Consider the following 27,490-nt stretch of genomic DNA (forward strand, 5'->3'; position numbering starts at 1 on the left):
ACAGGTACGAGGCCCTGGCAACACTGCAGGAGAAGGAAGGAGATGAGGAAACCTCCAGAGAGGAGGCCACTCCACACTCTCCACGCTCTGAACAGGCTGAAGGAGCTAACCAGACCCAGAGGAAGAAACATCAAGTGCTAATCATAGGCGACTCCACCCTGAGAGGTACAGAGGGTACCATTTGTCGCCAGGACCCCTCGACATGCAAGGTCTACTGTCTGCCCAGAGCAAAGATTCAGGATGTGATTGGGATGATCCCAGCCATTATCCGGCCTACTGTCCTAATCCATGTGGGCACTAATGATGCGACCAGGAGAAGCCCTGATCACCTGATGATGAACTACCACGCTCTGGGAGGCATGCTGAAAGAGATAGGGGCACAGGTGGTATTCTCTTGTCCTACCAGTGAGAGGACATGGAAGACAACACGAGACCCACATCAACTTGCGGCTTCAGAAATGGTGTCTCCAGGACAGCTTCGGCTTCTTGGACAACGACCTGCACATCAGGACGAGACACACGCTCGGGTGGGATGGGCTTCACCTTTCCCCCAAAGGTAAGCGCGTGTTCTCTTCTAGGTTGGCTGATCTCCTCCGGCAGGCTTTAAACTAGGCTCGTAGGGGGAAGGGGAAAACAAGGGCAGAGGAGGCCTTGGACCACTAAACCAAGCGTCACCCACAAGAAAAGCCCAGCCTAGACTGACAATGAGCAGAACAAATACCCAGGTAAGCAACAGGGGCCCAGGTAGTACTGGCATTGGGGGGGAAGTGCATGCATCTTCAGGAGACCCCAAATGCCTCTACACTAAAGCTCATAGCATAGGGAACAAGCAGGAGGAACTTACCCTCCTGCTAGCTAACACCAACCCAGACATAGTGGGGCTCACTGAAACGTAGTGGGACCCAACCCACAACTGGGCGGTGAATATCAAGGGCTATAGGCTGTACAGGAGGGACAGGCCAGGGAGGAAAGTTGGGGGTGTGGCGCTCTACGTCAAGGAAAAATACACGTCCTCAATGAGTAGCACTGGGTCAGAGGAGGAGCACACTGAAGTGCTCTGGGTTAGAATACAAGGAAGTCAAGGGGAAAAGAACTTAACAGTGGGGGTCTACTACAGACCACCCAACCAAGGGGAAGAGGTAGACTGGGAATTCTTAAGTCAGCTCACAGAGGTAGTTAGGTCAAAGGACATGGTCGTCATGGGGGACCTGAACTTTCCAGACATCTGCTGGGAACAGCAGTCAGCCAGGTCTGACTTACCCTGGTCACCGGATCTAAGAAAGGAGCAGCACTCACCACGGTCTGGATAGAACCTAATATAACTCAAATTGTTTGAACTGAACTGAAGTTAATGCTGAATTTATGACTTACCTGTATTACTGCAGTTTTTGTCAGTAGGTCTGTTTATAAAAATAATACCAAATTAGAAATTTTCCATGTGTGGAATTTAATTATTGGCAGAGGTGTCTTAAATTCAAGGTCACTTTGGATTCAGGTAAATACGGTAACGAGATCTGAAGTGAAATTTCAGCTATTAGTTTCCTTTCTGTGAGCAAAGCAGTGAGTACTTTAAGATTCCAGTGGCATATCTGTAAACAAATGTTAAGCACAATATGCTAACAGTTTAGTAATTGGCTACTAAGAATTGCAAAACTGGCAACAAATCCAGTTTTGAGTTGCTATGAAACTGTTTAGCCACCTTGACAACTCTACCTACTAGAGAGGCAAACACAGGATTCATATAGAAAAAACTGCATTCCTGGAAAGGACTTGAGGGAAAGAAAAGGTTTTGAAAATGGCCACCAAGCAAAAGTGCAGTCTGTATGGCCCCTGGTAGACGTCACATTTATTAGACATCTAACATGTTAACCACAGGAAATATTGGAAGCCCCCTGCCAGATGCAAGAACATTAATATGACTGTGATTGGAAGAATTTTATGCCTCCTGCCATGCCAGATGTGCACAGCAAAGAGTGCAATGTTTGGGGTAGGGCATAACATTTCCTCTGATCTCAGCTGCGCCATTGCAGAACTGCCTAGTCCATTCCAGCAGATTGGGCAGCTCTGTCCCAGACTCAAGGCTTCCCCCAGGTTCTAGTGAGTTTTAGGACTGTCCAGGCCAGGTCCAACAAGCCCAGATAGTTGGCCCAGCTCCAGGACCACCCAGCTGTGGCTGAGCACCTTTGGTGCCTGCCATTTTAAGGGACTTGAGCTGGCTGTGGAGCAGCCAGCAGGTGCAGTTAGGCTCAATTAGGCAATCACATGACTGCAAGGGGACCACCGGATTGGAGAAGGGCTGGGAAGCCTCAGTATAAACCCAGGCCCTAGAAGCAGACCCGACAGTTACATGCAGGAAGCCACAGAAGCAACATCACTCAGCCTGTGGACTGCAGCACTCAGAACACCTGGAGGTCAGGGTAGGAACTATGGCAAAGAAGAAGGTTCCTGGTCCTAAGTAAGACTCAAAACTGCACCCTGCTGGGTTGGATAGTGTGGTGGGGCAGTCTCCAAGAAATGCCACACCTGTGCCTCCCCAGTGAAAGGCAAGGATAGGGTGCTGAAAAGCCACAGCCCCCACTGCCTTGTGGGTAACCCCATGGGGGGGGACAGGCTTGGGGTCCAGGCATATTGACAGACACCTGAGGCTTGAGTGGGCCACAGGCTGAATTTGGGATGCCTGAGGCCAGAGAAGGCCTGGGGCTGGAGTCAGCCCACAGTGTGAGGCCCAATGCCTAAAAACACGAGGCCTAGCAAGAGGCCAAGTTAGGGGTCCAGGTATGTTGACACCTGAGGCTCAAGTGGGCCATAGGCCAAGCGTGGGACGCCCCAGGCCAGAGAGGGCCAGAGTCAGCCCAGAGTGTGGGGCAGTAGGCCTGATACCTGTCCTAGAATAGGGCCTGAATGGAGCAGCCTGAAGGTCTACAAGGGGTCAGGACCACACAAGAGACAGAGGAAGCCTGAAGGGCTGTATGGAGTAGGGCTAAGGGGGCCTGAAGGGCCATACAGAGTACGGCAGAGTGCATGGGGCCCCAGCAAGAGGGGGTGGAGAGGCCCAAGCACACCTGAGGCTAAGTTTGGGCCAGAAACTGAGCGCAGCCCAGCTAAGGGGCCAGGAAGATGGAAGTGATCTTGGATGTCATCTGCAAGGCACGGGACATGGTAAAGGGAAGATCAGAGCAATGTATTACGCCCTTGACATCAGGTAATGCATGGGCAGCCTCCCACCTATGAACAACTATTCAGTTCCAACAAAGGCATGGCAGGAGAGTCAGGTGGGCAGACTGCCCTAGACAGATGGGTGGGTCAACGATGTTCTCAGGATGACCACATGAGCTGCATCCACAATTTTTTAGAAGTCCTGGAAGCCCAGGATCAGGAAGCCTCTCCCCCATCTTGGGGTCTCTGTGCCCTGGGCCATTTAAAATGTGTTCAACCCAGCTCCCCCTATTATGGCATTTGCAGAGTACCTTGCCCTGCAACCCGAACATTTTGTTCCATTTGATAATAAAATATGACACTTTAAATAGGAAATTCCTGCGATGCAACATTTGTGAGTAATCTTGAAGTAGCAAACAGATGTACGAAACAGGTGTTTGGGGTTTTTTGGCTGGGATGATCTAGTTGGGTACGGATCCTGCTTTAAGCATGGGGTTGGACTAGGTGGCCCCCCTGAGGTCCCTTCCAACCCTAATTTTCTATGATTCTATGGTACATGTGGAGGAAAAAGGTATGGAATTCAAACTTGAGTTACATACTTCAAGGGCTTAATTATAAATGCTTACTAAAAAGTAATCTTGACAGTCCTAATATACATTTAAAATACTTTACCATATTCAAGAAGCTGGTTATAGCTGCATGACACCAGCATTCAAAACCATAGGCGCCAACCTTGGTTTTTGCAGGTGGGTACCTGCAGGCTTAAAAAAAACAACACCCCCCAAACCATGCTTTATTTTAATCTCCATGCATTCCTTCGCCAGCCCAGCACATACCCAGAGGAGGCAGCACTTTACAAATGCTGCAGAGCCAGGTTGAAGTAAAGATTGGGCACTTCGGTGGGCCTTTTTGGCACTTACCTAATAACTGATTGAATCAACTTTAGCTAAAAGTGACAAAAAGCCCTGTTGAAGCTCCGACCTTTACAAATGCTGCAGAGCTGGGTTGAAGTAACACGCTACTTCTGCAGGTAAAGCACAGTTTTGGGGGGGTAAGGGGGTTGTTTGTTTTTTTAACACTTGCAAGCAGCCATGGCTGCGACTCGTGGATGCTGAGTACCCACTAATTATTTTTCAGTGGGTGCTTGAGCCCACGAGCACCCATGGAGTCGGCGCCTATATTCAAAATAGTCGGAGGTAGACCTTAGCCAGAATTCTTTCAAAATTGTCCAGTCACCAGCAGGGAAAAAAGGAAGAAGACTTATTGCATAAGGATTGAAGCAAAGGTAATTATTCTTGTCCTTTTCCCAGAGAAAACAAAACCAGCCTCAACAATTATTTTAGTTGCACAAGATTTCAATAAGTTACTCACTGTATTAACATACCATTACAGTGGTTTTAGGATCTCTGCCAGTCAGATTCTTCACAGCAATTTCTTCATCACATTGTCCCAATGAAAAATAGTTTGGATAGAAAGCACCAGCTATTACAATCTGAAATGAAATATTTTTTTTGCTAAGATGCAACACATTACATGTAGTACCTCTCGTTAAGATATTTTATCCTTTAATACAGGTCTAAAACATAAGCAATGAGATCTTCATGGGGAAAGTCCTCTACAGGGGGGTAGGTGGGAACCTAACTGAAATTTTATTTCACAAATCAGATTCTAAAGAACATGCTTTCATGAAAAGCCTTTTGGAATAGTTTTCAGTATTAACATAGGTAGCTATCATCTACCCAAATAACATCTGGAAATCTACTGGAATGGTTGGGAATGATGCGTGTAAACCAGGGGTGGGGAATAGTTTGGGCCCAAGGGCCACAAAGGGAGTTTTGATGAGTGGGTGAGCGGGCGGGCAGGAGGGAACCTCCAGCTGGGCGGTTCCTACTCGGCGCATGGAGCTCCAGCTCCCAGCCACCTTCCACCCACTCCAACTCACCCACAGTGGCTGCTCATCACACCGGGCTCCCCTCATGACTCCCTTAGGGGAGCAGGAGAGCATCCAGCTGACAGCAGCCACACTGGGTACAGCGCCATGAGAAGCTACATGCTGGCTGGGGCCTGGGCCAGCAGGAATGCAGTGCAAGTTGCCCCAGCAGGAGCTGGTGGGGCTGGGGCCCATGTGGAGCATCATGGGGACAGAGCTATGGGCCAGATCCAGCCACTTGGCAGATCAGATCCATCCCACAGGCCGTATTTTGCCCATCCTTCCTGTAAACCTTCAGAATAAAAACGTTTTGATTTTAAAAGTTGTCACAATAACTACATGGAAAGTATTATGTATATTATTTAAGACGTGCTCAAAGTTGTCTCAAAATAATTTCACAGCAAACCTCAAAGGAACGGATGATAAAGATATGAGAAACTCAAATTAATCAGTTGCCATTCATATAACACGTAACTGTCCTGTTTGTACTAACTGGTAACAAGCTTGTTTTCACACAGGTATTTCATTTGATAGAAAACCAAAAAAACTATATCCACAATAGTTGACATGATCCTTATGCCAATGAAGGTTCAAATGTGGACACAGGAGGGAGGGAATTATGCCCCAGCTTACTCCTGGCATAATTTACATTTTTGTTATCTAACTCCGGTGCCATTTTCCTAAGTAAGTTGCTTTTTTTACTTTAAAAACGATTAATTCAGACAATCACAGCAAAATGACATCTTGTTATGACTTGGGACACTGCTCAATATCAATTCTGAAACATTAACAGTAAAATAAACTGTATTTCTACTTCTTACAAACAACATTCATATTTCTTCCTTTAACACAGAAGTTTAGATCCTCCCAGAACAAAAGATTTTCAGTTGTATGAATTTGGTGACAATACTAAAAGGAAGAAAAACTACTTTGACGGATGCAATTTAATAGGCACTCATTAGTACTTGATGCAAGCAACCTGTAACAAAGGACTAGAAGCAAGCATTGTCAATTAATGTTCTGCTCTCCCCTTCCACAACAGGATCAAGAAACTGGGTAAATCAGTACTTACCTGAAGAATAAAGCGTTGTTTGAATTCATATTCCTGATCCATAGCAGGTGGTTGAGTATTAACATGCATGTTGAATGATTTGATTCGATTTTTCAGTTCTTCAAACAATTCAGCCACCTGAAATTTTAACTTTAAATAAGGCTGAACAGATCAAAACCATCTACAGAACAAATCTATTAAATCCTTTATTTGTAACCGACTAATGAAATGGGAGGGAGATCTCCTATTCATTTCTGTAGGAACCACAAGCATCAGTCTCTTACAGTAGACTGCTTAATAACTACTCCGAGAAAAAAACATCCAACAGTGTGATCCAACCACCCTCTAAGCCAGGTCCTCAGAGTGTATTATTCAGTTAGTGAATTCTGCATTATACCACACACAATAAACTGGAAGATCAGAAGAGAGAAAGATGCTCTGTTTACCAGGTCACCCCTTGGAGTAACTGGAAATAACAGCCACGAGCTGACAAAGAGCAGATACAAGTCAGACATCAGGAAGAACTTCTTTACGGTGAGGGCTGCCAGAATCTGGAATGGGCTTCCAAGGCAGGTGGTGCTCTCCCCTACCTTGGGGGGTCTTTAAGAAGAGACTAGACAAGCACCTGTCTGGGATCATCTGACCCCAGCACTCTTTCCAGCCCGGGTCAGAGGGGTCAGACTCGATGATCTGCTGAGGTCCCTTCCAACCCTAACATCTATGCATCTATGAAAATAAACCAACAAGAACAATGGAGTAGTCACCAACTCATTGTTTTAGGTGAAGATAGACAGCCAGCCTGAACAGCTTCCCTACTAGCACAGATGCACTCCTTCATGGAGTTGTGGTAGCTGCCCTACATAATGTACACTGAGATTTGGCCTTTGCTTTGTCATAAAGGAGATCAAATTTTCAGGATATGGAAGAATGCACTCTTAAACTCTCTGTGAAGGTATAATTACTGTATTTACTCAAATCTAAGTCAAGGTCATCATCGTGCCAACCCCCCAATCAGCAGGGTGGGGGAAAAAAGCCTGGTCTTGATTGGAGTACCAGCAGCCTGGGCTAGATTTTCAAATAGCTTTCAACTGCAATCGGAGCCAATGGTAGTCAGTTGGAACATATGGGGCACATCTACATGAGACACTAACTGCGCAGTAACTAAATAATATCGTGTGGTAGCGCATCACAGCACCAACAGTGCTAATACGCTACTGTGCAGCAGCATCACTAAAAAGGCATTCGCCAGCACTACTGCACAGTAACTCGTTACTGTGCACTTATTTAGTATTTGATTATTCAAGTACTACATGAATGCACAGTAACCACTGCTCAGTAGTGTCTTGTATAAATGTGCCCATGAAGTGCTAGAAAAATATTTAATATTGGAGAAAATAATTATACTCCAGGCTTCTCACTCTGGGAGACCAAACCTAGGGGAACACTTGACAATTTGGGCCTAAATCCCTGGACCTTCAGTTTCTCAGATGTTTAATGGCGAATATAATTTCACTTCACTCAGATTTAAAAAAAGGATTTAAAAAACACATCAATAATGTTTTTTAAGCTCTTGGACACTAGAGAGGGAGATAAGTGCCCTAGAAAAGCCTACTAGGAAATAAGTCATTCTGTTTTCAGGGCAGATTTTGAATAGAAAGTGATGAAGGCCTAGCGTTGAATGAAGATAATAAAAAAATACCGGGCTTTTCTAATGAATGCTATCCAGCCTCTGAACTAAAAGAGGAAGGAATCCCAGTGGGAAAAAAACCTCTCGGTTTTATGACTGCATACTACCATACCACATATGTACAAACAAACCAACTTCAGACTGCAAAGGCAACCAAACCACTTCCTTGCACATGCTTGACTCAAAGACACTTTCGTATGTATATTACATAAATTGCTTCCACTAGCTTGCTTTTTATGTAACAACCTCTACCTTTTCGAGATTAATTAGCAAGTACTTTGTTAATGAGCCTCATTTTCTGATGTTCTGTTTAATAAGATGCTAGAATTTGTAGTTTACAATGAAAGCATGAAGGATGCACAAACTAAATACATTTTTGCTTCTGCACCCACTGCTGCTCCCAGGATGACTTGTAAGGGAAGCTTTTGCTTTTTTGTGCCTTTTGAACCCTCTATTTAAACTCTGTGTGCACTTCCCTGTACCATCACTCATGCCAGGAGTCTGATGTGATGGAATCATGCCCAGATGTATGTGCGCTAATGCAAAACAGTTGCCTAATTAAGAACCTTGCTGCTAGCGTATGTGAGTGGGCAAACGCATGTTCTGCCAATCAAGGTTATTCAGGAGTTCTAATTATTTTTCCCCTAGGCATGCCACAGCTTGAAGCACTTCTACGATGAAGTTTCCATTAACTCCTGTAGTAACCTTAGTAACAAAATGCCATGTAAAATTTGCCATTTTAATCTTTACAACACAATCGTGCTTGTTGCATTTGTCTAAGTGCTTAAAATTACTCTAAAGATAAGAACAAAATAATGCAATGTCAAAAAAGCACTAAATTCCAACTGCAGCTAGTTACACATGGACTATATAACTGGTAAATAATCTTGAAGAAAGAGCTTAAGAGAAGATATTGGGTGGCCTCAAAATTTTATTTTAAATTCAATGAGCTCTCCCAAAGATGTATCGTTATTCTTAGGTAGTGTCTTAGGGCTCCTACAGATGTACAGCAAGGCTGCTCTGATGTGCTGTAAATCCAGATTAATCAAGTCTGTTGGAGCATGGAAATTAATGCACTCCAACGGCCTCCAGTGTCATGTGTATCAGCGTTCCCATGCTGAAGAATGGCAGTGGGGCACTTTGAACTCAAGCTGGTTTGATGAGCGAGGACGCTGATACACACGAAGCTTGGCTGCTTTTAATTAGCGTGACTTGCTAATTAAAGTGTGCCCCACCCACCTACCGGAGCATGTCTATAAACTGTATTAGTTCTTCGTATTTTTAAAACTGTAGATTCTGCCATGATCATAAGATAAACAGAAAATTCATAAGGTGAGGTATTGGATAAATATTAAGCAACTGTTGTGCATTTCAACTCACCTCTCTGATTCTCTTTATCTGAATATAATTTGATCGACCCCAATCAAGTTCCTCCTGAAAGACAGAGAGAAAATTAAAGATTTAACACAAACATGGATATTTGTTACATTACTAGCTTCCTTACTGGTTACCATATTCTCTTTTTAAAACAGTCCAAATTCATGAAAGATGGCTATAAAACTGTGGCACACCCACTTATATATATGTTCACTCAAAACAAGTACTTCCAAAGTAGCTATTAGAGAGACACGTCACATATTACAAGTCAATTAGAAATTGAATATATAATGAGGCAACACATAACTACGACACAAGTAATATGGCATTCTGGATCAGAAGCACTTCACCTAAAAACAATTTCCCAGTCCAGGCCTTGCATATGACAAATCTTCATGACAGATTATTTTAGGAAATATTCTCTGGATATATGATTTTTAGTAGACAGACAGACCCTGTAGATAATTTGTCCTGGTCACTCAAGAGAACTTCAGTGCATGCTATGCATTTTTATTGCCAGGCCGGCATTCAAGAGGAGCCAAAGGGTATGTTTCTCCACTACCTGCATAAGAAAGGTGTACCTCCTCAGCAACTTCTCTTGCGATTCTTTGACCTTTTTTTATTTTATAAACTTCTTGTAAGGTATGTGGCCCTTTCCCTAGAAATAACCAGGTACAAAAGATTCCCCAAGATGAGATTAATAAGGAACCTGGATTTCCTGTCCCATTGGGATATGAAAGGGAGCTCACAGGGCAGAAACATGTTGTTTGATGTTGCATTTGTGTCACCATAAAAATAGATGTCCCTATTCTTTAGCATGCCATAGCAATAGGGTGACAAAAATTAGTGTAAATAATGCTGCTTTATTGTACTCTGTGGAGGGGGGCGTGCGGGCAGCCTGGAGCTACCCACACCATCCAGCCACCCTGGGTAGGTGGCTCCGGGGGCTTGAGGGGGCCAATCCTGCATACCCTAGGAATTTCTGCACAGGATCAGGCCCCTGAACCCCCAAAGCATCTGCCCAGCTTTCCCTACTTATAGAGACACACCCTGGGAAGTCTGGGAGTGCCCCTCTGTAAGGGAAATTGGGATTCCCTGCTTCTGGAGACCAGCCCTGGGATCTCCAGAAGCATATCTCTATAAGCAGGGAAAGCAAACATGGGTCCTGGCATGGAGGCACAAGACCCAGGGAATACCCAACAAACCGTTCCTCCATCACACTTCCCCTTGCCTCCATGAAGAACAGGTTGACGCAGGACCCAGCATGGGGCGCTGGGAATTCCCTAGGTCCTGCATACCCCTGGCTTCCTACTGGGATCCATGCCAGAGGCACGGGTCAGTGTGGGTCCTGGTGCGGAGGCCCAGGGTTCTGGGGATTCCCCAGGTCCTTTGCTGCCCTGCCCTTCATGCTGAAGCACAAGTCAGCGCGAGTCCTGGAGTGGAGGCATGGGGCACTGGAGATTCCCGAAGTCCTATGCCAAGCTGCATCTCCGTGGAAGACATGGGTCAGCATAGGAGCTGGGTCTCAGCAAGAAGGCACAGGCCAGCAAGGAAAATGGGAAATCTCTTGGCAAAGGCAACCTGTTGCCTGTCATCCCAATGCGAGAAAACAAGCTATGTGTTTTTCGCCCAGTGAAGTGAGTCAGCTATGCTGGGATGCATCCCACCACAGCTTGATCTGCTTCATCTGGCACCACCTGTTTTTACTAGTAAACATCCCTACAGAGCTCTTGGAGAGCCTTATTTACATTTCTGCCTTACTAGGTGCCAAGATGGCAGTAATAGAGCTTTTCTGAAAAGTAAAAGAAGCCAAGCATGCTTGCTGGACTTCCCATGGCAACATGGGCATTTATAGAGAATCGGTCAGGAAAGGCAGATTGAACATTTCCATCATTTAGAATATGCTTTTTGTGTCCTAGAGGTGGACAAAATTGAAGAGTGACCAAATGGAAGAAGAAAAAGAAGAAAGGATAAAAGAGGTCAGGATCCAGGAGTCTCACAGCATTTTCTATTAACGTGTAGTGAATTATGAACTCTATTTACACTATTGAAAGAATACTGAAGTACCCAGACCTCAGCTAGAACATGGTGTCAAATTCTGGCCACCCTCAGTGAAGTAAAATTCATTTGAATTTGGTCATGTACAGTCAAGTAATAAGGGCAAGGGTGAGCCTGTCTTACTAAAGAGCAGAAGTGTTGCATTTCCCTGCCCTGCAGAATGGAGACTGAAGGCAGAACAGGACTGCTCTCAAAAAAAGAGAAATGCATCATGGAAGTAAACACCAGGAAATCAAAGCAACTATTTAAGCTTAAAGACAGTGTTGAGATGGGATGTAATTTTCTGGAAAGGATTCATTGCAACAGAAGGCAATGGATTGGTAACTCAGGAGGTCTTTTCATTCCTATTATACTGTTTAAACAAAACTCAACCTGTACTTCACTTTCATGTATAATTAAGGAAGAGGACTGAAGTAAAGAGACCACTGATGATCTGTATCCTTTTTCTGCCACTTCAACACCAGTCTTCAATCATGAATAAAAAAGCATTAGCTAACCTTGGGATGTCTCAGTTGTCCTCTCTGCCTACAAGTCTGCCATGCCTAAAGTAAAGAAATGATTTTCATTATGCAAGAACATATCAGGTTATATCACTGCTATTTACAAATAAATATAATGCATTCATAAATATTTTTTCCAAACATTCCTATTACAATTTTAATGTGATAAGGTAATTTCTGCACACTAATTAAAAGACAACTATTTCAAGAACAAGAGCACTTTTGGGTAGGGGTGCACCAATAGAGATTTTTTGGGCCGATACCACTGGCCAATTTTTCATATTGGTCGATACTGATCCAACTGCTGATATGCAGCCCCGCAGCATGGACAGCAGCAACCAGCTGGTGAAGTCTGTTGTGGAGGAAGGGGTTGGGGGAGGGAAAGGGTATGGGGGGGGGAAGATCAAGGCATGAGGGAGTTGGAGTGAGGCAGGAGCAGGTGCTGCCCAGCTGGGCTCGTCCTGACACCCCCTGGGCATGCAATAGGGCTGAGGCAGCTTCACAGCTAGGCTGCCTTTCTAGGCAGGCAGGGTGGCGGTGGTTTCTTCCAGCTGCTCAGTGCAAGACAAAAGCAGCCCCCTCCACCTTGTCACCGCTGGCACTTCCTGGTGCAGGCACCCAGAGCCCACACGGGGCTGCCCTGCATCTCCACCATGTGACTGCCACCTCTGGGCTGCCCCATGGGGCAGTGCAGCACAGACGCAGGGCAGCCCTGCATAGGCTCTGGGCAGCTGCACAAGGAAGCACTGGCAGCTGGAGGGGGAGAGGCTGCTTTTGCCCCACACTGAGCAGCAGTTTGCTCCACGCTGCCACTGCTGAGCCTGGGCTCCAGATCCAGCTCCAGGCTCAGTGCTCCAGGCTGAGCAGCAGTAGGTGGCAGCAGCTGGGCATAAACTATTTCTCGGCATGTGGGAAAGCGGCTCCTCCCACTTCCGCTGCCTGCCAGTTTTTGGTACAGCCGCCTAGAGTGCATGCAGCGCCGGGCTGCCAAGCAGCTGCAGGGCAGCTCAGAGGTGGAGGCAGCAGTGACGGATACGCATGGCAGCCTGATGCAGCACGGGCTCTGGGCAGCTGCACCAAAAACTGCCTGGCAGTGGTAAGGGGAAGGGGCCACTTTTCCCCCACAGCAAGCAACAGTTTCTGCCTGGCTGCTGCTGCCACTGCTCAGCCCAGACAGGCGAGCCTGAATCTGGCACAGGACGTGTGGGGTCGGGGCTGCACGAACTGGTCCCCACTGCTACCGCAGAGCTGGGGCCAGAGGCGGCAGGAGCCGGAAGGAGCCGCTGCAGCCCTGCTGCATGCCCAGGGGCAGCAGGATGTGCCAGGTGGCACGGAGCAGGCACGGGCTATTGGCAGTGGCAGGGGAGGCACTGCAGGATGCACAGGCTCTAGGCTGTGGGGCAAGGGCGTACCAGCTCAGTGGGGCATGTGTGGGGACTCCCATGCACACCCCACATACCTTCCTTCCCAAACCCCACAACCATACCCTCCCCCATACACAAATTACACACCCCACAAACACGGCAACCACTCACGCCTCTGAGGGGAGCCCCACTCACTGCTACATGCACACGTCATACACACCCCCAGCTACCCTCCCCCCTCCACAAACTCCATACCCACACATCCCCACAAACCCCATATTCACCCACCCACCCACATCCACACATACTCCCACACCCCCCCCATACTCCCCACACCCCTCACAAGAGTAAGACTTCATCCTGAGCTATTATGCAATCATTTCTATATATACACAGAACAAAGGCACACAAGTCAGGAAAAAGTATTTAAAAAAATAAAATGAAAATATATTATTACAGATGCCAACCAGCAGCAATGGAGGTGGCAGCACAGAACTGTACCCCCTGCTGCTGCTGGACAGGCAGGGGGCACCCCGCCATGAAAGCACAGAGCTCAGCAACAAGCTTCCCCACTTGGCCCCATTCTTCCCTGCCACACTGGGTCCCACCCACTGAGCTGTGGAGGCCCAGAGGGAGGGCAGGGAGCCCAAGGCCAAAGTGGGCAGCCCTAGCCCTGGCCCCAACCCCACCATGGGCTCCACTCTGGCCATGCTGCCTGTGGGAGAGGAAAGAGCTGGGCTCCACTCAGCCACAGCAGCCTATGCCTCCCATGGGCTCGTGTTGCTGCAGACCAGGATGCCTGGCCCTGTAGGCCTGGCAGCTAGGGAGCCCCTCTGGCAGGGCTGGGGAGGGAGGCAGGCATCTGTGTGTCTGGGGTGAGGGGCACCAGCAGGGCCGGGGGGCTGTGGGTGGGGAGCGAGGGGTCTGGACCTACACCCTCGTGAGCAAAGGGGACAGGGGGAGCTCTGATTTTCCATGATAAAAAACCCAAAATCAAATACCAAAATTCATAGTTACTTAAAATTTATTTTATTATCATTACTGAGGCAATGGTAGGCTTCCAAAATTGCTTTAAAATTGTAAATATATCAATAAAACATTTTGTTCAATTGATACCTACATATATGGTGGTGTTTCATTTTAATTGCAGACTTGGGGGGCTTTAATCAGAGAATTTGTAATTTTTTTTTTTTTTTAAATCGGAGCTTGTGATTTTTAAACAAAAACCAGGACCCTGGTAATCACTATCCAAAAGAGGCTCAAAAGAGGAGACTGTATGACCCACACAACAACGATGGCAAATCCCAAGCAGAAGTTGTTTTGGACCAAGTTACTCCTTAATAGCATTGTAGTAGAGTCTTGAAAAAAGCTGTACACAAGGTTAGTATATTTCAAATTCAACAAAGGATTTGAGGATCTTCAGTACAAGAGCCTGACCTGGTCAAAAAATCCCATTCTAAGCAATAAGCTGTGCATCTTCTTGCTCTCTATCACTTCTCCTTTCAGACACATGAACCATCCTCTGTCCATAGTACTCAACTAAACATTCAGACTGAAATACTTTAGGTCTGGATGCAGCACAGTGATGTGCAATTAAAGCTCAATAATCTGGGAACAGGGCAGGTGACTGGAAATAACCTTTGTAAGAGGCTGTCCAGCCAAAACTATCTTAGGTAAATATGACAATTACCATGTCTGTATTTCATTTGATCATGGATATCGCCCTGGAAATCTGGGTATTCTGTACATATGGGAAGACTTGACTCCATACCAGAAGGAAAGTGAAAGCAGTGATCCCAATCTTATGCCCCCTTTGGTCACAGGTCTCATAACTGTCATTGTCCCTGGTGCCAAAGTTGTCTACCACCAAGACCCCTAACAGAGGAATACTTGTTTCTCGATGGATCTCTGCACCAACCCCTCATGACTGCTCAATAACTCCTACCAGTTTACTGCCAACTCTTAGAATGTGAAGAACCACTGAGTTTATGCCATCTTGATGAAGTCAAGTCCACAGCTTGATAAGCTGCCACACTGAGAAGTACTTACCTTCATTCAGGGACACCAAACCCATCCCTAAAGCACCTGTGATCAATTTCATCATCAAGGGCGTGTCCAGGCAAGCGTGCACCTGTGGTGTGGGGCACCAAAGACCTATCTGCAGCACCACACACTGCATGTGCCGCAGATGCAGGTGTTCCCTGTGCTGAAAATTAGCAGCGCAGTCGAGTTTTTAGATACAAGGAGATCCATTAAAAAAAAAAAAAACCACACACCTAAAAAAAGTGAGGCAGCATATGTGGCGGCAGCACATGCTGCCCAAAACAAGAGCCTGGCCAGCCAGAGCCAGGCTCCAGCTGCTGACCAGGCTCCCTGCTTCCAGATCACCACAGCTGCCGCCCGCAGAGGATGCCAGGTAAGACTGCTGGGGCCAGTCCAGGTGCTAGCCCCAGACTCCCTTACCCCAACTGTGGCAATGCGCTGTGAACCAGAGCACATGTGCAGAGGCATTCACCAGGGACAAGAAGCAGTGGCACACATTATGCCACTGCAGTTTGTCCTCAGGGAAATGCATGTTCCTGTTCATGGGGATCCGCCCCCAGGAAGGGGCTGAAAAGGGCCCTCCCTCTTACATTCTTGGATTCTAGCCAGCGTATCGATTCTTTGATGTGACGTGGCATTAAGCACATTCTGCCTGCTTGGTATCTTGTCAAAAAATGACCTAACAGTAGAGCTGTAATGACTTGCAGGTGGAGTTTGGGAAGTGACACCACTCGCATGCATGCTGACACATCTAAAACAGGGCTGTCCAACTGGAGGCCTACGGGCTGCATGTGACCCATGGGGGCCACCATGCAGCTTGTGCTCCTGCAGCTTCCTTTCCCATTGCTGTGTGCTATGGGAGGGTCCAGGAGAAATGCACATGCTGCCCATGCCCACAGTAGGAGGTGCTGGATCCTGAAGGTGCTGTGTGGCAGGTGGGGGGAATCCCAGAGCACCACTCCTCCAGTATATGGCTTATTTAGTGTGTGGGCCCCAGCCGCATGAAAGTAGGACAGCCCTGATCTAAAAGTCTATGGTAGTGTATACTGTAATGAGCTAGTTTGATTTTCAGTACTGACTGCAACGTATTTTGGGCAGGTATGTTTTCACCATTCTCAAATGAATCATGGGCCCTATGAATGTTACTGTCTGATGAGTGATATCATTTCTTGTAGTCCAAACAGAGGCAGAGCTGGGCAAACCTCAGGCCCACCACCATTCTCTGGTGGAATCTATCTGTGACCATCCAATGACTTAAGTGAGAGTACACATAGATGCCCTGCCGTCTCAGATGGGCCACCACTACCAGTACACATGTTGTGAACACGCGATATGCCTTGGAGTGCAAACAACAATACCTTATTCTGACAGTCAGAGCTGGCTTACAGAAAAAAAAATAATTTGCAAAACTTGGTTTCAATTCTAATTTAACCAGACAAGATGACCAGACAATATGATTACCTTAAATGCCTTGACGAAAGCAATGCAGTCACTCTTGCTATTCCCAGAAAAAATTATTTTGCTCCTGGGAATGCAAAAAATAATGTTAAAGCTATTCTAAAAAGTTCTTAGACAGCCCTCCTCACTGCAATATCTCAGTGCCTTCCATAAGTGCATGAAAACAAGGCAAGTAACACTGGCCATTACGGAAGCACAGCTAAGTGCCAACAGAGATTAGTCTAGCCCCCAAATCCTGAAGTCTGGAAGACAAGAGGAACAGTATTTTTAAAGATGTTAAATATCTGGAAGGTAAAAATACCTGTATCCATCAAAGAGCTGCCTGAAAGGCATTGCAAAGAAGTTCTTCAAAGACAGTGCTGCAGCTGTAACAAGAATAAATGGAAATGAAGCATTGCAGCATGTGTGGATGCAACTTTAAGGAGACTTTTCTTAAATAATTTCTATTTCCTCCCTTACCTATAATAAGGCACTCTTCTAAACATCCAAAGACATGGCCAAGGACTATTAGCTTGCCAAGATGTTGATCCACAGGTAATTGTGCCAACACTCTTCCTAAAAAAGTCAGCTCACCATCATAAGGATTTTCTTCTTCAGTTTGTGCACTAATTGCAAGAGCTCCTACCTTTACAAGAGAGATTATAAGATTAAGAGCGTATAAATTTAGCCAATATTTGTGACCTTTGTATTAAAAACAACTGCAGGCTTAAGTCAGAGGTGGGCAATTATTTGGGCCAGAGGGCCACTTAGGGAGTTTTGGTGAGCTTTTATGGACTGGGTCAGCACCCCCCCAGGTCAACAACTTGCCAAAACTCCCTGAGTGGCTCTGCTCCACACACAGCTGGGTGGCTAGAATGGGGCCACGGGAAGTCAAGAAGAGACATCCAGGAGCAGGATGGGCAGGAACCTGGGCCACAGCTGGGATCAGGATCATGAGGCTGTGATAGTATGGGCCCAAAGCCCAGGGCAGGGCCATGATCCATTCCACATATGCCCCCGTGATGGATGCCAGTTCTATGGGCAAGGGCATGTGGAAAGCAGATCACAGCTCTGCCCTGATGCCCGACCCTGACTGACCTCCTTAGGTCAGCGCAGGGCTGGGATCCATGCAGGCAGGGTACATGGCTGGGTGGGCAGGGAGCGGTATCCAGCAGGGCAGGGATCTTGGGGATGTGACAGCACAAGGCCAGGGCCGGGGGCAGAGCCACAGTCCATTCGTCACATGCCCCTGCTCACAGAATTGATGCCTATTGCAGGGCTAAGCAGGGAGTGGATTATGGCTCTACCCTGGACCCTAGTCCTATGCTGTCACCATGCCAAGATCCCAATCCTAGCTCCACCCACCAGTCCCAGTCCTGGATGCCACTCTCTGCCTGCCCATGGCCCCATACCATTCACACGGCCACGTGGGTCCTGCCCCCAGTGGTAGGCACAAGGCAGACAGGCTGGTGTGCCAAGGCAGCGGGGCCAGATCTGGCAACAGCAGCAACCGGAAGGCGCCAGGGCTGCCAGGAAGCAAGCCCAGCCACCATGTCGCCCCAGCCCCACTGTGCACCCAGAAGCAGTCGGGCTGACCTCACACACCAAAACCCAGGTCCAGGAGGCACCAATGGATCCACTGCAGGCCAGACAAAATCCCTTGATGGGCCATATTTTGCCCACCTCTGGCTTGAGTTAATTCTAAAAGCCCTCATTTTTGCATGCAGGCAAGACTCATGCAGTGCAAATCAAATATGCAAAAGCAGTATGCTCCTTCTAAACTGGTACTCAAATGTGTGTCCAAAGAAAGATATATTTAATATTATTAAATGCTACCCCAGAGCTTACGATCGCAGAGCATTAGCATTGTGATCTACCTCCTTATGCAGATTTGCAAACTATGACTCTGTTCTCCCCACATCCTCCAAGTAGAAAAGAAGGGTGCCACCAGAATTTTGGCTTTTTTCCCCCCTTCGAAACTGCTTTAGTTGCTGTTATTTCTTTACTATTTTGTTTCACTCAGGACATTTGTCTACAAATAGGTGCTCTCAGTTTATTAGTTCCTGCTCCTTGACCAAGTCATAGTCCTGTTTTAGTGACATTATAAACTGTCATCTTTTGGCCTGATTTCTGCAGCTAGCAATGAAGTGGGGAATAAACCACAACTGCCCCCCATGTTTCTAAAGTTAAGTGTCCTTGTCCTTCCCTCTCCGAACTGCAAGTAAGAGTTTGCACCTCTAAAAACACATCAGTTCAAATTACTTTCCTATAATACGATTAGTAAAGCAATGTTAGGAAAAATACCTACTTCCTTAAGTTGAAGGATTGTGTGTTCAATATCACATATACCAGGTGGAGAGAGAGCTGTTGCCAACAAAGCTCTTGGTTCCCCCATGTCAAGCAATTTAACCTTCAAGATGATACTTCCCAATGGACAACGCTAAAAGGAAAAATAATTGGGAAGTGTTAACTTCTATTATTTGTGGAAAGATGTGGAAATTCTCCATATGAAACTGCTTATTAATAAAAAGTCTGCAGTTTAGCTAGACAACAAAAAAGAAAAATCTAAAGAATCCCTGAATTCTCCCACAATTAAAAATAAATTCTAATATTACCAACCTACTAAATCCATCTTAAACGAGTTGTATTTTTATTGTTGTGTTGTCTTCACAAAAAGAAAATTGCCAAAATTGTATTTTTCCAGTAGAAATATTTATTATTTTACCTGCTTCTTTCTATACTTCTAATATAAATAAAAATGGTTTATATCTGAACATATGAGTAACTTTTATAACAACTTATTTTTAGAAATAGATTTCACTTATTACTTGCATTACAAAACAGTGAAAAAAAACATTAGAAAAATTATATCAGAGAACAATTCTTACCAACATCTCAGGTACTGCATTCTCCGGAATACAGTTTATCCAGAAGTCCTTGCTTACAAGCCTGTAGCAATATCCCCTGGAAACACGTCCAGCCCGCCCTTTAATTTAAACAGCAAATTAAAGCATCCTTTAGCAATGATTGTAAACTGACCACATCTCAGACACTCTTGTGTTCTGAAGAAAAGAGATTCATACTTCTCTCAAAGCATTCCACAAGATCATACGGCAAAGCCCAGTAGAATAAACAAGAAAGCTCAATCTGAAAAAACTATCTAAAATGGTGTTTAAATTCTCTGTTCTATGCAACAAACTGTGGACCAAATCCTATAAATGGGATCAAAACATCAGAATTTGGAAGATGGAAGGAACGGGTTGTGGGGAGGAGGGCCTACTGTCCTAGAGGACGGAAAAACACTTGGGACTCTTGAGACTTTGATTTGATTTTCTGCGCTAGCTGACCTTTGGCAAATTACACAGTTTCTCTCTTCTTCAGCTTTCAACTGTCAAATGAGATAAGAGCACTTCCCTGCCATCCAGGACAGTTGCAAAGATAAATCTATTGGGTTCTCATATACTATGATCTATACCAGGGAAGGAATTATTGAAAAACCCTCCTAACTAGTAACAAGCAAATTCCATTCTTTTTGAATGAATGAATGTGAAAGATTTCTCCCAAACACCACTTATTCCCAAAGGGCAAAAATGGTTTTGGTCAAAATTTAATCAGATCAGTAGCATTTGGTCAGAACCTGGGCAAGGAACTCTTTATGTACAGAGAGCATAAAATCTAAGCTAAACATGACTGCTCACTGATTCATTCCCCATACAAGTGTTCTATAAGAAATCTGCAAGATACAGAAGAGTATCAGAAGGACTGAAACAAATTCCTAACCTCTTCTGGTCTGCATATCCCAACCATGTGGTATGCTCCGAAGTGTATAATTCAAGTCTGAGATGAGGAAACTTGCCTCAGTTTTTAATCTTTTCTTTGATCAGCAAACACCTCCTAGTTTGATTTTCTAAATATTGACACAAAACTCAGATATGAGCCTAAACTACCTGACCTCAAAAAAATACTTATTTCTCTGAATTCAGCATTCAGACCTTGTCCATATCATCATATTTTTGGAGGACTCTTCCATAATCATGCTATAGCTCCATTTGGGAGACTCTTGGTTGAGACAGTCTATTCTGAGCATTTTAAGCACCATTATGTTTTGTACCTTCTTAAAAGCAACACTGAAAAATTTTCTTAAAATAATCAGAGTGGCTACACTCTTTGATTTTTAATAGCAATGAATTACATCATTCTAAATGTTCTATTATAGGTGGAACTGAAAGGCCAGATGTCAAAAGTTATGCCATGCTACTGAGGGATTTGGTTGGCTGGAAAATACAGCACTGTTTTTCCACTTGGTATGCCTCCTGTTTCTATAAAGACAGCATGTTTCTAGTATATAACACTCCTGTGTACAAGAATAGAGCTGGCTGGAAAGCAGAACAGGGTAATATTCACATAATCAAGTCACACAAGCTTAAAGCCCTGGACTATACTACTGTACTCTCTCTCAGAAGGATATTTTGAATATTATCAATGCTGTAACTTTGTTTTCAGGACCAGTTCAATATCCCAGGATTCGAAATGCAATATGAAATAAAATTCACTGGATGGATTTCTTCACTTGAACAATATTTAATCTTCTGTTCCCTTTTATCACACTTTTGGCTACGGTGAAGCAAATGAAACTTAGTTAAAAAAACAAGTCAGTTTTTAAAAATGTATCTAGAGAAATATATTAGTCAATGGAATAAAAAAAACACTAAAAATACTATGCTTAAAATGTAGAACACTAACGAGTACATTTTAAATTTCAGTTTGTATTGAATATTTATCTCTCAAATTGCCATAAAAAGAATGACGGTCATATTAACTCATATAACAAAAAACTCCTTTAAAAAGGTTATATAGAGAAGATGAATCAAAGAAACAAAAGAACTAAAAGCCAAGAAAAAGTATATCAAGAGAAGTCATCCTACTTCCCAATATAGTTCACAATTTCTATAAAGTCTGCCCATACCTGTCAACTTATTATTTGTATAATTTTTGTTTAGAAAGCAGATCCTGTCTATCATCACTAACATTTCTTTAACTGTATGCTATTCTTCCATCTATAGACCATATTCTGATTTCTGGGGGTGCACCAATAGAGATTTTGAGGACCGATACCAAGAGCTAACTTTTAAGGAGGCATATCAGTCGATACCGATCGGATTTCCGATATAGCTGTGTGCAGCTGGTAAGTCTGTTGTGGTGGATGGGGAGTGGGGAGGGAAAGAATGTGAAGGGTGTAGATCAATGCCCCCCACGTTGAGGGAGGGAATGGGGCAGGGACTGGGGCAGGCACTGCCCAGCTGAGGGGACGGGGCACAAGACTGAACCATGGCTCTTCTGGGGGGTGCAGGGCGGGGGGTGCAGCTCCCGTTGCTGCGTGCACCCCTGGAGGGTGGGGGGGCACGTGTTCTGGATCTGACCTGAGGGGCAGGGGCTGCTCTGGGTTCTTCCTGGCGTGTGGGGGCTGCCCTCAGAGCTGTGGGGCCGCGCTCCAGCCACATGGGGACTGCACTTTGGACAGGCAGCGGCAGCACTGGGAGGAGCTACGGTGAAATTTGGGATAGCTGCACCCCCCCCAACCCTCCTCCCAGCACCACCGCCTGCCCTGAGTGCAGCCCCCACGCACCAGGAAGAGCCTGGTGCAATGTATCAGTGCACATCTACTGATTTCCAATATACAAGAACAAACGTTGCAGCTGCTTTTAGAATTCTGTACAACCAGCTTCTTGGAATAAACAAGATTCTATTTTGAAATCTATTAAGATCAAAATAACATGTTCTCCTTTTAACGCACTGTCAAAGTTAGGTTCATTACTGACTTCCTTCTAGAATCAAATATTAAGACAAATCCTAGCATATGAATCAAAATGGCAGTGGTTTCTGGATATCGATGTTTTTTACTACTAGTAGCTCCAAACTTACTCTTATAAGCATTCCATTACACGTTCTGTCAAAAGGAGAGCTGACACAAGTCAAGAATAAAATATTAGATAAAAGTCCAATGCTTGATGGGTACCATATTTACTCAATTCCAAGACAAGATTTTTTCCCCCATTTAACGTAGGAGAAAAGGCCCCTTGTCTTGGATTGAGTACAAGGCAGTAGGGGGGAGGGGAGTCAGCTGTTTGAGCTTCAACCCCAGCCCCAACCCTTGGTTCAGCCCCCACGCCAGCTGGGCAGCACTTGCCCCATCCCCACTCCCTCCCTTGCCACAGGGGCCTCAATCTGAAATTAAATCTCAGTGAGGAAATCCTCATGAAGCCATCTTCATATCATATCAAAAAGTACTGTGAAATTTTTTTTTTTTCAGATCTAAAAATAACACTGCCAATGATCTGAGTTCAGTTAAATCCATCAATAACCTTAAATTATTAATGCCTTGAAATGTCTTTACAAATCTCACTGGATTAAATTAAATAGCAGCCAAAATTAGTGGCTGATCTGGTAGTCAGGAGCAGATGTCTGTCATACCTATGACAACTGAAATAACAGTGATTTGGGGGCATAACACACATGATTGGAGCACTGTCATGGATGGGTATAAACTAGGGCTGTGTGAAGCTACAGTAGCTGATTCAATTTGGAGGAGATCTGGCCAGTTTTGGCGGCCAAAACCAAATCGAATCAAGAGACTCACTAAGAGGTTAGAATTGAATCAGAAGCCTCTGAATTGATATGGAGAGATTCAGGGCTGATCCAGAGATTCAGCCATAGGCTATACAGGTTTACCTGACATAAAGTGAACCCACTTTGTAATGTAACAAATAGGGATAGGTTCCCCAAGGCGGTGAGGGAGGGAGGGAGTGAAGCTAGGACTAGGGAAGGGACAGGGGGAGGGGTGCTGTTCCCAGGGCTGCACAATGCTCTGTTCCCAGGGCTGCACAATGCTCCGCCTGTCCCCCCATGCCTGGACTCCATCTGTCCCCACTCACCCCAGCTCCTGGGCTACACCATGCTGTGGTGCAGGCAACTGGTGTTGGCTGCTTCCATGGCTACTGTGGGCAGGTGCTGGCAGGAGTGGCAGCAAGCAGAGCCCTGGGAAGCACAGGATGCAGCGCAGCTTGTCTGCACTCACCCTAGCCCCGCGAGCCACCAGCTGCAATGAGAACTGTCAGTGGGTGCGGGGGAGGGAGGGACAGAGCATGGACGCCAGGGGGAAACCTGGGGACATGAGAGAGGGGCGGGAACCAGCCAACCGGCCTGCTGGGGCACATGGCCCAGAGGAAGGCTGGGGCGACACGAATGCAAGAGCCAAGTCCTTCTGATTGAGGCCACCTGCCCTGCCGTGTGGCGGTGCCCTCTCTCAATCACTCTTCTTCACGCATAGGAAATCTCTGCTGTTCTGAGACTCCTCAGACTTCCTATGCCTGAAGAAGGGCAATTGAGCCCAAAAGCTTGCTAAGAACTTTTTTCCAACTACTCGCTTGGTCTAATAAAAGATCTCACATCTGCTCAAAGAACCTTGCTTGATTTTAGCAAGACTTTTGATACCATCTTCCACAGCATTCTTGAAAGCAAGCTAAGGAAGTATGGGTTAGATAAGTGGACTGTAAGGTAAACAGAAAGCTGGCTGGATTGTTTGGCTCAACAGATAGTAATCAATGGCTTAATGTCTAGTTGGCAGCAGCTATCAAGTGGAGTATCCCAGGGTTCAGTCCTGGGGCCAGTTTTGTTCAATATCTTCATTAACTATCTGGACAAACTATGAGGTAAAACTACGGGGTGGGGGGCATAGTGAGAGAGACCTAATTGTAGGTGTATACTACAGACCACCAGGGGGAGAAGCTTGATTTGGAGTTCTCTTGAGAACTGGCAGAGGCAGCGCATGCATGGGACATGGTTGTCATGCGTGACTTCAATTACTCAGATATCTCTTGGGAGGAATACTCAGCTAAGTTGGATTGGTCGTGTTGCTTCTTGACCTGTATCAAAGAGCTCTACTTGACACAGGAAGTACACGGGCCAACCAGAGGTAACGCTCTTCTAGACTTGGTCTTGGACAAAGGAGACAATCTGGTGAGTGACTTGAATATAGAGGATAACCTAGGCGACAGTGACCACAAAACCATCACGTTCACTGTCCATCATAAGGCAAGCAAATCAGCTAGCAGGGTTGAAGTTTTGGACTTCAAAAAAGTGAATTTCAAAAGGCTCAGAGCAATAGTAGGGAAAGCACTGCAGGACCAGGAACCGAAGGTGAAAGAAGTGCACAAAGAGTGTTCATTCCTCAAGGACATGATCTTCGAAGCACAAAAGAAGTCCATTCCCATGCAAAGGAAAGGTAGCAGAAGGGCTGGTAAGCCCTCTTGGCTTAATAGGAATATCACGGTCCTCTTGAAAAAGAAGAGAGAGACATACAAACAACAGAAGCTTGGGACAGTCCCCACGGAGGACTATACAACAATAGCCTGCACTTGTAGGGAACAAATAGAAAGGCTAACACAGCAATTGAATTTAAACTAGCAACAGAAATCAAGGACAATAAGTGCTTCTTTAGGTATGTAGGGAACAGGAGGAAAACAAATGGAAGTGTGGGGCCACTGCTTACGAACTCAGGACAGCTGGTTACCGACACTCAGGAGAAAACTAATTCCTGAATGACTACTTTACTTCAGTATTTCACCGGACTAAGGGGAAAATCATACTAGATAAGGTTCAGAATGGGCATGGTGGGAATGATCGTCTTCATATTGTTGACGTTGAGCGGGTGCATGATCAGCTAAAAAAGGGAGACTTTTATAAGTCAGCAAGACTGAATGAACCTCACAGAAAACTTGGGGAATTGCAGCCTAGACAATTTCATGGTCCGATTGCTGGGAAACTGGCTCCATGAATGGACCCAGAGAGTGAGAGTCGATAGAACTAAATCAACTTGGCACACTGTAACCAGTGACGTCCCCCAGGGCTCCATTCTCAGACCTGTACCCTTCAATGCATTTATAAATTATTTGGACTTGGGTGTTACTAGCAGACTGGCTAAGTTTGCTCATGACACCAACCTATGGAGAAGTACAGCCACCCCAGAGGATAGGCTGGCAATCCAGGCTGACCTCAACAGGCTTACAAGGTGGGGTGGATCAAAACCTGATGGCATTCAACACTGAGAAATGCAAGGTGCTCTGTCTTGGGAGAAAGAACCCACACCACACCTATAGGCTCAGCAGTACTACCCTAGGTAGCGCTGCATCCAAAAAGTCTTGGGGGTCATGACTGACCACAAGATGAACATGAGCCACCATTGTGATGCCACAGCCGGCAAAGCAAACAAAACTCTGGCCTGCATCTTCCAATTCATCTCAAACAAGACCCAGGAAACCGTACTCCCACTTGACTCTGCCTTGGTGAGACCAGAGCTAAAATAGTGTGTCCAGTTCTGGGCTCCGCAATTCAGAAAGGACGTGGAGAAGCTCAAGAAAGTCCAGAGGAAAGCAATGTGAATGATTAGAGAACAAGACTTATGAAGAGAGGCCGAGAGACATGGCACTCTTTAGCCTGGAGAAGCCTAAGCTCAGGGGTGACTTGGTGGCAACCTATAAGTATATAAGCGGTGTGCACCAGGAACTGGTAAAAGGTTTGTTCACCAAAGCACCCATGGGAAGACTAGATCCAATGGTTACAAACTCTTGGAAGACCGTTTTAGGCTGGACATAAGGAAAAATTTCTTTACTGTCTGAGTCCCCAGGTCCTGGAATAAACTCCCCCCAGAAGTGGTACAGGCACCTACTCTCGATTTCTTTAAGAAACACTTGGATGCCTATCTTGCTGGGATTATTTGATCCCTGCCGATTGCCTGTCCTTTGGGCAGGGGGCTGGGACCAACGATCTTGGACAGGGACCAATTGGGCAGGGACCAATGATCTTGCAAGGTGCCTTCCAGCCCTAATGTCTATAAAATCTATGAAACTTCATCTAAGAGTGCTGAAGGAGCTGGCTAAAGTCATCACGGGACCTCTGGTGAAACTTGTCCAAAACTCGTGGCGCTCGGGGGATGTCCCTGAAGACTGGAAGAGAGCCAATGTTGTGTCCATCTTCAAGAAGGGGAAAAGAGAGGACCCAGGCAACTATAGGCCAATTAGCTTAACTTCTATCCCAGACAAACTCCTGGAAAAATTCATCAAGGAGTCTATGTGTGATGAGGATTCTGAACAACAGCCAGCATGGCTTCATCGTGGGCGGGTCTCGTCTTACCAATCTCATCTTCTTCTTTGACCAGGTAACTCGCCACCTGGATAAGGAGAGAGGACGTTGACATTGCCCTGCAAATCTTCAAGAGGAGACTGGACGGTTACCTCACTGGGATCACCTTACCCCAGGAGTCTTTCTTGCTTAGTGCAGGGGGGCTGAACCCAATGATTTTGCGAGGTCCCTTCCAGACCCTCACAATCTCTGAATCTATGGACAGTGGGATGGATTGCACCCTCAGCAAGTCTGCAGATGACACCAAGCTGGAGGGAATAATAGATACGCTAGAGCGTAGGGCTAGGATTCAGAGTGACCTAGACAAACTGGAGGACTGGGCCAAAAGAAATCTCCTGAAGTTCAACAAGAATGAGTGCAAAGTCCAGCACTTAGGATGGAACAATCCCATGCACTGCTACACGCTTGGGACCAACTGGATAGGCAGCAGCCCTGCAGAAAAGGACCTGGGGGTTACAATAGACAATAAGCTGAATATGAGTCAGCAGCACAGCCTTGTTGCCAAGAAGGCTAACACTATATTGGGCTGCATTAGTAGGAGCACTGCCAGCAGAGAGAGGGAAGTAATTATTCCCCACTATTCTGCACTGGTGAAGCCACATCTGGAGTACTGTGTTCAGTTTTGGGGCCCCACTATAGAAAAGTTGGAGAGAGTCTAGTGGCGGTGTAGCAAAACTTCCAGTTTTTGTT

At 45.8% G+C, this 27,490-nt stretch overlaps 1 protein-coding gene across 1 annotated transcript in view; it reads right to left on the minus strand.

Annotated features, from left to right (window-relative positions):
- Positions 1–27,490, minus strand: part of TDRD9 (tudor domain containing 9) — a 151,688-nt gene that overhangs the window by 46,433 nt on the left and 77,765 nt on the right. Inside the window, exons 14-22 of the mRNA XM_019519898.1 lie at positions 19,492–19,589; positions 18,912–19,043; positions 17,084–17,249; positions 16,926–16,989; positions 16,628–16,691; positions 11,757–11,801; positions 9,205–9,258; positions 6,159–6,275; positions 4,541–4,648 (exon numbers count right to left, since the gene is read on the minus strand). Of these exons, the coding sequence (XP_019375443.1) occupies positions 4,541–4,648; positions 6,159–6,275; positions 9,205–9,258; positions 11,757–11,801; positions 16,628–16,691; positions 16,926–16,989; positions 17,084–17,249; positions 18,912–19,043; positions 19,492–19,589 (848 nt within the window). The remainder of the gene's footprint in view (positions 1–4,540; positions 4,649–6,158; positions 6,276–9,204; positions 9,259–11,756; positions 11,802–16,627; positions 16,692–16,925; positions 16,990–17,083; positions 17,250–18,911; positions 19,044–19,491; positions 19,590–27,490) is intronic.

The sequence above is a fragment of the Gavialis gangeticus genome, unplaced genomic scaffold, assembly GCF_001723915.1.
Source record: "Gavialis gangeticus isolate Ggan-Ray unplaced genomic scaffold, GavGan_comp1, whole genome shotgun sequence".
Classification (NCBI taxonomy): Eukaryota; Metazoa; Chordata; order Crocodylia; family Gavialidae; genus Gavialis; species Gavialis gangeticus.